Source organism: Poecilia reticulata, linkage group LG14 (assembly GCF_000633615.1).
Source record: "Poecilia reticulata strain Guanapo linkage group LG14, Guppy_female_1.0+MT, whole genome shotgun sequence".
NCBI lineage: Eukaryota > Metazoa > Chordata > Actinopteri > Cyprinodontiformes > Poeciliidae > Poecilia > Poecilia reticulata.
The window spans coordinates 23,151,796-23,163,118 of record NC_024344.1 but is presented as its reverse complement, the minus strand read 5'-3'; the positions used below and the strand labels follow the sequence as shown (position 1 = coordinate 23,163,118).

At 38.9% G+C, this 11,323-nt stretch overlaps 1 protein-coding gene across 1 annotated transcript; it reads left to right on the top strand.

The window, feature by feature from the left end:
- The first annotated feature begins 2,921 nt into the window (after window positions 1-2,921).
- On the top strand, window positions 2,922-7,201 carry pou4f4 (POU class 4 homeobox 4). Its single transcript, XM_008428483.2, has 2 exons — window positions 2,922-3,304; window positions 4,358-7,201. Exons 1-2 carry the CDS (start codon window positions 3,185-3,187, stop codon window positions 5,288-5,290), a joined length of 1,053 nt encoding a protein of 350 aa, XP_008426705.1. The 5' UTR covers window positions 2,922-3,184; the 3' UTR covers window positions 5,291-7,201.
- Window positions 7,202-11,323: the final 4,122 nt, after the last annotated feature.

Below are 11,323 nucleotides of genomic sequence, written 5' to 3'. Positions count from 1 at the left end.
CAGGGTTGGCGGTTCAGCCACAGACTGAAGAGCAAGAGGCAGAGTAACAAGAGCAACACAGATCCTGTTACATGGTACAGACGAAGGATGCTTGTTGGAAAAAAGCCTGTGAAAATTCTGTTTCTGACACATTCAGAGCTGATTCCCAAGGGAAAAAAACACAACTGTAGCATCAAATAAAGTGATAAAGGATGGTTGAGAGTCTGTTTCTGAGTTCCTGCCTTCAGAGCATGACACAAAAATGACCATCAACTTCAATAAAGCTGGTACTTCTCTGACATTTAAAAGTTCTTCTCACTTGATGCAACATATATATAGGGACGATTTTACCTCAGTTGCATCATTTCAAGATGAATTTGCATGCAGACATTTGCAGATTGTTTCATCCAGGGCATGAGGTCATGTAACATATCCTCACAATGAACATTTAGGAATCTGGCCTGAAAAGACTAGAGAGAATTAGAGAGACAAGTCTTTTTGTTTGGCCAATTAAAAATCAATTTATTATAAATTGATTTCCCGCAACTTCCTAAACATCTTTTTTTTTTTTTACCCAGCATTATTTATTTTGATATTCTTGAAACAACTTGATATCATTTATTAGTTATTTTCATTTTTCATCTGACTTGGATCTTGTTCTTCTGATCTGACATATATTTTGGGTTCTTTCATGAAGTTTGCATTTTCTCCCGAAGAATGCAAATAATTTCTCTGGCAACTCCAGTTTCCTCCCACATGCCAAAAATTGCATGTTAGGTTTATTGGTCTCTAAATTGTCTTTAAAAGTGACTGTGTGCATGAGTGTTTGTCCTGTGTGTGTTTGTGTGGCACTGTCCACATGACGAATAAGTATAAACGGTGTACAAAAAGATTTTGTCATTTTTGAGCACACTTTCTTCCCTTTATTAATTTTTAGACTGATTGATTCTCCAATATTCAAAGTACCAGCAACTCCATAAATACAGGTAGATGTATCATGAATTGTACATTTATCTGAGGAGATCAGTTTTATAAATGAAACTTGTATGTCATTCAGATTCATTGCATGCAGAATGACAACTTTGTGTAAACTGCCAGCTAAAAAAAAATCATTTTTCAGAAAGAGTGACTTTTGCATAAAACCAGTAAAAAGGGATTTTATTACAGAAATGTCAGCCTTCTGGTTAAGAATGTCCCCAAAATGTTACTGTTTGTAAAAACATCCCACCTATATTCTGTGCTGCTTTACTGTTCCTTCAGACGCTGACATATTGATTTTAAAATAAAACACGTTAACTTTGAAGATGTGAAAAGATTAATTTGGACCATTGATTATCAGACCATCTCTCCTTTTGGCTCATGAAGTTGTAACTCAAGCCCTGGATATGTCTGTGTGAAAAGTTTCTTGAAGCACTGAACCCACTTCAGGGGGAGGTTATCCCTGTTGCAACTGTGGAGACTTTTTCCCTCCACTCAACTTTCCATTAAAATGCTTGAATGAAATCAATCAATACGTGGGAGAATAGCATTTTTAATGTCTATTTTTTAAGAACCAGTAACAATTATTTATCATATTTATAGTAGGCAAGTTTTTGTTTTTAATGTTTATAGATGACACATATCAGAGATGGAGGCAGGGAGCACTGCCAAATATTCATATCCCTCCCACTAAGAAAGGAGACTTTGGGTGTTATGGGCATAATTACCCAGTTTGTGAGAACCCCTGCCTTACTAGCAGGCTGTGACCTCTGACCTCTAGCAGTTCATGTGTAAATATTTCATTGTCTGCTGGTTGTTCCATTCAGGCCTGTTTATTGTTTAATTGAGAGGTGGGCGTGTTTATGGAGAGCAGAGCGTCACTTCTCACAGCCAGAAAGTGAATGAACCACAATTAATTTACGTGTTAGTAGTTAAGAAAAGTAAATGGGTTGATCTGGAGGCATTTGGATATTTTTTTCATTAATTAAAACCTACTTTAATGGCTTTTTGTTACAATTAAAACAATTTGCATGAAATGCCTTCGTGAACCACAGAAGAAAAGTAGACCTATATGCTGGAAGTTAATTTCACTTTTTTTTTGTAGACTAAAAGGCTTAATAACTATTTTCTTACTGGGAAATTTATAGAACACTCTGCAAAAATATTCATAAATACTTCACTTTTTTTTTCTTGCTACAATTTTGGTGTGTTTCACTGGAAGTTTATGCGATGTCACTGTGAAATGGAAAGAAAGCCATACATGTCAATATTTTGTTACTAATAAAAATCAGAGAAGTGCAGTTTGTATAATAAAACTTGAATTGTAACTACCTGCCTCCAGAGGTCTACCTGGTTGTGATTTCATCTCAGTATAAATCCAGTTGTCCTGTGAAGGCCTCAGAGGTGTGTTAAAGGACTTTAGTGACCAAACAACATCAGGAAGACCAAGAAACACAGCAGACAGAGAAACAGGGCTCAACACCTATACACTCCACACTTTTCAAAATGTTCTCATCAATAACCCACAGTTCATTCTTTTTCTTCCACTTTGTGTTGATCTGTCACAGCAAATCCCAAGTTTGTGGTTGGAATATATAAACAAGTACAACAGTTTTTGTAAAGCTTTGTACAGAACTGACACTTTTTCTAACTTTAAGTTTTAATAATGCAGATTTTTACAACTTGCAGTAGATGCCTGGTTATGGAAATCTTGGTGATTCTGACATAGCTTTTTGTTGTCCCGGTTCTAATCTGCAAATGTTAAAGAAACATTTCTTCAGCAGAGTGCTACCACAAAGCGTCCCTCTGGTTGTGGGTGTGGCCACAGCCAGGTTTCTCCATGTGATTGGCGGAGGAACGCAGCGGGAGGAGGACCGGTCCTCCAATGAGGAGCAGCCTGTGAGGCAGTGGTCTAATATAGGCGCCGGAGGCAGGCAGCATCTTTATTATAGGAGTCATTCAGAGTGGAACAGCAGACTGAAGGTCCACAGGAGTCCAGGAGTTACTGCTCCTTACCTTTTTTTTTTCCTTCCCTGACTTAAAGGCGAAACTCCCTGAGTCCGATCCGGGTGACTTTTCTTTTTTTTTTTTTTTTTTTCATCCAAAGCACCTCTGCGAGCGGCAGGTTGTTTTTTATTCCTCTGCGAGGCGTTTCTCTCTAGGTAAAATCCCCAAAACGGAGCTGAACGAGGACGTCGGACAGCGACCCTCCCTCACTTCTGCAATCATGATGTCGATGAACAGCAAGCAGCCTTTCAGTATGCACCCCATCCTGCACGAACCCAAATACACGCCCCTGCACTCCAGCTCCGAGGCCATCCGCAGGGCCTGCCTGCCCACGCCGTCGGTGAGTCTCACCTTCCTGACCGCGAAACTTCATAACAAAAAAAAGCGCAAACCAGCCGCAAAATGAAGACTTTTTTTGGGGGGAGGATTCGCATAGAGGACTTAAAAGTATAAGGATGTTTCTTAATTACTTACTTTAGTGGGTAAAATGCGTAAATTCCCACCAACAACTTTTAATTCCGTCTAAATCCGTTTTACAGCTTTAAAAAATGTGAAGCAAAAATTATAAAAATAGATTAATGTGTGATCTCAACGGCACATTTTGTCTACAAACGAAACTGTTTAATTAAAACAGCCTTAAAAGTTATAAGTTGGAGAATTTTTTAGTTTGTACTTTGCTCAACATAAATAAAAATAAAGGTCTCCATCATATGATTGTGTTGTAATGTTCTTAAAGGATTTAAATTGTAGAAATCCTGAAAATGTTCTTTAGAGAAGGAAAACGGATGCTGCGCTTCCACGATGCGTCTGAAAGCGAAAGAAAAGTTAAAGATGGATGCACAGTGCGTGGAGTGAACTCGTCTTTTCTCATATTGTCCCATTCATATTCAAACTGGTCTCGTTTCATCGTCCGCAGGAATAATTCAGGAGATCGTAAATATAAATTTTAAATGAATATCCTTCCACGCGGACACGCTGCCGTGGCTGTAGCAAGGAGCCGCTGACAGGTTGGAAAACTGAGGTCAAAAAAATCTAGTCAAAGTTTTTTCTTTGGAGGTTTATAAAATGTTCACACGGCTCAAAATGATCATGGTGGCACATTTAAACAAATTCTTCCTCTTTTTTGTGATTTTTCCTCTAAAACTATGTTAAGTTTTGGTTTCAAATTTAAATATATTTTTAAATAATTTTTTGCATTTTTATTTCTTTTACATGTGTTTTATGTTAAACTATCAAATAATTCATTGTTTTTAAATATTAGAACAAGCAGAGAGAGTTTGGCGCTCTCCGTCCGTCAGTTGAATTAGCAGCAGCAGTGATGGTTTGGTGGCAGATTGCTCTGACGGCTCTGACGGCTCTGACGGCTCTGCCTCTGTTCTTCCTCCACTCTCAGCTTCAGGGCAACATCTTCGCCGGCTTCGATGAGACGCTGCTGCAGAGAGCCGAGGCTCTCGCCGCCGTGGACATCGTGGCCCAGAAGAGCCACCCGTTCAAGCCAGACGCCACCTACCACACCATGACCACCATGACCAGCATGACCTGCACCCCAACCTCCTCCTCCGCGCACCTGCACCACCCGTCGGTGCTCACCTCACACCACCACCCCGCGCACCACCAGCCGGCGCAGGGACTGGAAGGAGACCTGCTTGACCATCTCACCCCGGGGATTTCTCTGGGAGGCATGCCCGGCTCGGACGTCTGCTCCACGGCCTCGCACACGGCTCACGCCGCGGCCCACATGTCGGCCATCAACCACATGCAGCACCACCACCACCACACCCAGTCCATGAACATGCATCCGCACGCGCTGGGCTCCCACGGCTCCCTGGGGAGCGCTGGCGGGGACGCGGAGCCCGACCCGCGGGAGCTGGAGTCGTTCGCTGAGCGCTTCAAGCAGAGGCGGATCAAACTGGGCGTCACTCAGGCTGACGTGGGAGCGGCGCTGGCCAACCTCAAGATCCCCGGGGTCGGCTGCCTGAGCCAGAGCACCATCTGCAGGTTCGAATCCCTGACCCTCTCACACAACAACATGGTGGCCCTGAAGCCCATCCTGGAGGCCTGGCTGGAGGAGGCGGAGCGGGCGCAGAGGGAGAAGATGTCCAAGCCAGAGATCTTCAACGGCGGCGATAAGAAGAGGAAACGCACGTCCATCGCCGCGCCGGAGAAGCGCTCCCTGGAGGCGTATTTCGCCGTGCAGCCGCGGCCGTCGTCGGAGAAGATCGCCGCGATCGCCGAGAAGCTGGATCTGAAAAAGAACGTGGTCCGCGTTTGGTTTTGCAATCAGAGGCAAAAACAGAAACGGATGAAGTTTTCTGCGACGCACTGAAGCAGACTGCGACAGACCCGAGGGTCTCTGAGCCGGTTTCCACAGAGACAAACCAGAGACAAGCTGCTGAGGCTGGTCTGCTGGCGCCGCACTGTCAGAATCAACAAGGTACAAGCACGGTACCTGCGCCTTTTTCCCGCGGGAAGAGGCTCTGCGTGGCGCACAGCCAGGGCCGCAAAGATGCGCACTCAAAACAAGTTTCACAATCTCTTATTGAGTCTTAAATGACGGCAGTCTGGCTTCGCACATTCAAATACATAATATGTTGTTTCAAAATATAAGTTTAGTAAATTTGCTTCTTTCCCAAGAAAGATACCAGATAAAAAATACCGTTTCAGATCGACTGTCATAACCCTTGTATGTAGAAATGGGGTCCAACTGACCCCACAAACGTAAAACTTGTATCATTTGCCTCGGTTCTCTTCGTTTGCCTCAGTCCTCGCACGCACAAGGGTTAAAACAAGTCACATCATCTTTTTCCTCAATTTAATATGATTTTTATATATTTTCATTCATAAATAGAAAGGCAACTGATGTTAGTTTTAATTTCAGAGAAATTAAACTGGCATCTTTTATGAAGGAAAAAAACCTACATTCCTGACAGAATCTGAATAATCGATACACTGACAAAACTTAACTACTTTAAATTACTTGGCTAATTTGGTTAAAATGAACCAGTTACGCTTCTACATTTTTACATTTTGTTGGATTTAATTTAAAAATTATTTCTGAGGAAAAATATTACAAGTTAACCCGCTAAGAGACATTTGATTAAGATACTGAATGCATGCCCATTTTTAAAATGTGTCAAAATAAAATTGTTAAATTTTGACTTATTAAAGTCATTCAGTCCATCGAGGTTTTAATCTAATGCTAAAAATAAAATAATAATATTTGGTTTGCAATAAAGGCATATAATGCCACTGAAATCACGAAAAACGACTTATGTCAACACTGTAAAAATAAATTTTGTAGAGTATTAATTAATGCCCATTGAATTTTAATTTGAATGAAAAAAACATTTTTATTAATGGTTAAATTCTCACATTAGGTACTTTCTTCTGATTCTTTTTTTTTTTTATAAATTACGTTACTGTTATTCTCATTAGTTAAGAAAAGAAAGGCTAATATATTTTTATGGGTCTTAGTGGGAATTAATATGCACATCCAAAACTATCATAAGATTTGAGGTTGAGAAAGTTTCAGAGTTTCACCTACAATTTAAGTTTTCAGACTGAGCTAGTTTAGCAACAGTGCCAGAGCTAATGTCAACTCGCTAGCTTGCTTACTTTCTTAACCATGAAGATATCATTGCTAATGAACGTCCTATGGACTCTATCAGAAGAAGACGTGTAAACCTTTCAATGACAACCACAGCTAAGTTGATCCATTCCTTAGCAATAGCTGCCTCTGGGCTAGCAAGTTCAGGATGCTAGCAAGTTGGACTTTAGCATTAACATTGTCGCCAAACTGGTTGACTGAACTTACAACCTCTTCAGTTAATGATGTTATCCAGTCATGTATGTTCTCTAACAAATACACACTGACAATAATGAATTATGAATCTCTAGTGAAGATTTCATTAAATACAAAGGGTTTAATGAAAATGAATTATATGGAGTTCTTTGTTTCAATGATTGTATCCCAAGAATCAACCTTTGCATCAGTAATCGCTATGGTAGGCAAAGTATATTTGACTGGTTGTCTTGCAACTAAGTTGTGACAAAGTGCTGCAGCTGTATACATTGTAGGGAAAGTACAACAGGATATGCTCAGTGCCATCCCTGTGCCTTTCATGATGTCATAATAGATTGTGTAAGCTGGTTTTTGGGAGGGCAGATTTTATCTCAATTAAATAAGCAAAACTTCAAACAATATAGAAAAACAAATTTATGAACTGAAAAAACTATATTTTAGGCAATTTTAAAAATGTTACAGAAAAGTTTGGCTTGCAGCTTTAAATTTTAATCTGACTGTTTAATGGGTTTTATCCATTTATTTACATAAAAAATATCAATGTTGTTAGAATTTAACCATCATTTAACATTTTGCATTCAAACCAATAACTAAAAAAGTACTTAAGTTTAATACCTTGCAAAATTCATTTTTACAGTGTATTTTGAACAGCAGCGTGTTGTTTGAGAGCCTCCCTAACCGCAGGTCGCAGAATTGTACTTTTTTGAGCAAAAATCACACAGTTCGGTGCGTCATTCAGCTCAGATGTAACTCGGGGACACCTGCGGACCTTTCACCGCTCATCATGTGTAAACAGGAACTTTTGTGTTCTGCCTCACACCGTGTACCTTGTTTGGTCCTGACAGTGGAACCGCAGACAGAAAAAGGACTCAGTGACTTTCAAAGCTGTTTGCATCTCCACAGAATAAACTGCTGCTCTCTGACTGAAGAGAAAAAGCGACCATTGTGGTTGAAAAAGTAATTATTGTACAAAAATGAAAATACTAACAGCGGGAAATGAGGAAAAATAGTTCATATTTCCCTCTGTGGCCCGGATAGTTCTTTTTATATTTATCAGTGTACATATTTGTGAATATATGCACTTCCGTGTGTGGAAAATGTCATTGATATGTATTGAATTTTCCTCCCAGATGTTTTTGTTGGGTTTCTCACTATTTGGGGGGACAAATCAGACCAAACGAGTAGAAAAAGATAAAATATGTCAGAATCTGGTGCGCAGTATACGTGCAATCAGCGTCATGGGTTCCTCTGCAGAAACGCAGGAGAGGGGTTGATGATTCTGCGCGTTTTGCTCCAAAATGACCAACACTGCCCCCCTCCTAACCATCATGTCCCATTCCTCATTTCTAAAGTGAATGCATTGCAATAAAACGCAAACACACACTCACGTATGTAAACACGCACGGATACACACATTAACACGGCGTAGCTGTGCGTCTACCTCATTACGCAAGTGATGGCACATTTCTGGTGATTTTGAACACTCTGGTTGGTTCTTGGACGTGCTTTCTGTTCTGTTTGTTTTCTCTGCCACTGGCTGAATTAGGCCAGTAGAAGACTCACTGACGTGTAAAACCTGTTCACCGCGATGATGCTTCGACAATCAGATTATTATGAGTAGTGTTGTTGTTCTCCCCGCCTTCATGTAAACGAATCATTTCGACTTCTTCTGATCACTGACCCGTTTGTGGAGCGCACTTTGTAGATATGCTGATGAAGGGAGGTGTAGTCGGCCTTATTTATACATATTTTTCAACACTTCTGAGAAGACTTTATTATTACTTTTATTTTTTTATGTTGAATTGTTATTTATTTGAATTTAATTTATTCTGGAAAAAGAAAACATTTCATTTGTGAAAGTGTGCTTCAAATGTGTCTCTGTAAAGCTACAGAAGCTGAAATAAACTGTGCACGTTTTACTTCTGAAAGCCTTTCTTCATCGTTTTACCTGCTGGTCATTGTGATATTTTTTTTTTTTTAAGTAAACATTTAACGGTGCTGCGCGTGCAACACGATCTTGGATGTGCGGTGCTCCTGTGTTTGCGCCTCTTGGAGACACTGCGCGTGTTTTGCGCGCGGGGCTGAGCAGCTGCCGCTCTGAAACAGGAGAAGCCCCAGAGGTGAAGGAGCTCCGTCTGAAAGCTGCTTTCCCAGCGGTGATGAATAGGATCTGATACTTGAGTGACTCTCATATTGATCAACTTTGCAGGCTATGAAGTCTACACGGCTCTATCCCGTCGTGCCCGGTGCCGTTTTCAGTTTCTTAGCTGAGCAGATGAAAAGTTCCGGTTTCTGAGCGTTTTAAAAGCTTATATTTAAAATAATAATAAATACAATAAAAATGTCGAGATCAGAGCTAAAAAAAGGTTGACATCATGAACACAAGACCAACATAAGACGCAGCGAGAACTAAAAATAGATCATTGTTGCATATGTCCCAGGTGGTTTAAGCTGAAACTTTAAAAAGTGAATACATTAATTTAAAGAATATGGATAATGATATAAAACAAGCGAATTTTGTGCATATTAACAGTTTAGTTTAATTCCCTGGTGGAAATGTCTGCATGTTGTTTTTAAACGTTAGAGCTCACGTTAACATTTAAATTTGATAAATAATAATAAATAAATTAAAAAGTGTAAATGACTCCACCGCATCTGTAGCTATGGATCATTTAACATGCATCATTTGAAATAACGACTGATGGTGAGATATTTGAAAAATCTTCATGACATTTTTGAATTTACAAATGAAATAAAGAGCGCAGCCTTAAAATTTGTGGGGAAAAGTCAAACATTTAAACTAATATGATTTGAAGGATTTGAATTAGTTAGGATAAAGCAATAAGGTAGGTAAACGCAAAGTATTATTTGATGAACAGTTTTTTTTGTTTAATTTGTTTTACTTTGTGGAAAGCATAAAGTTTAAACGTCTGAGACTTCAAATAATATATATTTATTATTGCATACTCATTTTTATATAAATATTGGCTCCTTAAAATCAGTGATCCTTTAAAATTAATTTTTTATTATTATTATTATTGCTGCTTACGTTGTCCACAACATCCATCCATCCATCCATTTCCTTCCTCTTATCCGGGGTCGGGTCCACAACATTTAACATTATTAAGATGATTTTCATAATATACTAAGTGCTATTATTGTTTTTACGTGACAAAGCCCATTGACTAAGGACAAAAAATACATTTAAAAATGTGAGTCATACCTAAATAATAAATGTGTCCATAGTATAAACCATTTTGTAAAGCTTCACTTCTAGGTCGTTTAATGTAGATTCACATTTTTATCACAGTAACAAAACTTCAGTCTTCATCTTATGAAGAAAAAAGCCATGTAAAAACACACACACACACACACACACACACACACATACACATTTCATCCCAACTTGGTTCAGTGGGTGGTTTGGGTCCATAAACACATTATTAATGAATAATAAATATAAGCTGTTATGATACTATTGATTTCTGAGGGTGTTGGTTAAGAAGCTGCAGTTGTGTGTTGTATAACAGGAGCTCAGGCCCCGGTCCCCTTCGGAGCAACACAATACAGGACACAGCAGCGGGACCCCAAACAAGCACCTGGGGGCCACCGGAGGGCCAGCAAAAGGAAATAAATATCCCAAACAATTCTTCCGTTACTATTTTCTACCATATAAAGTGTTTTAATGGTAACAACATACATTTCCCCCATATTAGTTCAATAGTTTTAGAGTAGTTTTGTTATTCTTATTGGTAAACATTTAGTCTTATGTGACATAGGAAGTCATCTTGATTTGAAATATTCAGCATTTCAGCTTTTGTAGCCTTTATAAGTTAATGTAAATAACTTAGACACATCGACAAAAAACCTATCGGAAACAATGTTTTTGTTTGTTTTGTATATGAACTGCTTAGTTTGCCTTTTATTCTGTTAAAACACATTTATTAAATATAAAAAAACAAGCAAGTATTTGCTTACCCATTGTACATGATGGGTAATCTTTTTTTGATGTGTTATCCTTATTGTATTTAACATTTTTTGTAATAAATAAATAAATGTGTCTTATTGATTTTTTTCTTTTCTCTATTTTTTCAGTGCCTACCAGACAGTGGCTGGCTGGCATGTTGGTCTATAACAAAGAATGTAGTACATGGCTTCATCAAAGTTTAATGGTGGAGCGGCTCTCCAGTTGAGACCTATAAATTATATATAATTGACCGTGTAATCAATGTGAGCAGTGGATCAAGTTTTACTGAAACAAACTGACGGAATGCAAATATTCAGAGAACAACAATAAGAGAGAAGCAGGAATTTGACCAAATTCTTCTCATAATGTCCTCAGAAGCGGTTATAGAAATATTATTTAATCTTATGTAAAAGAAATAAGATGTATAGCTACATATCAAAATATTTCTGAATTTTGTTTCTTTGTTGTTGTTTTTTAAAAGAGAAATAGTTGTATCAAAGTCAGACTTTGTTGACTTCCTCCAGGTGTTCATGTTTTCTTTGATAGTATTTCTCCAGACAAACCTGTGCTGGAGTTTTCTTATTTAGTGG

What these genes read in the sequence shown, in the direction of transcription:
- pou4f4 (XM_008428483.2), top strand. Translation starts at nt 3,185, where the DNA reads ATGATGTCGATGAACAGCAAGCAGCCTTTCAGTATGCACCCCATCCTG. An exon ending in CCTGCCTGCCCACGCCGTCG is followed by an intron (nt 3,305 to 4,357) that starts GTGAGTCTCACC and finishes CTCCACTCTCAG; the next exon opens with CTTCAGGGCAACATCTTCGC.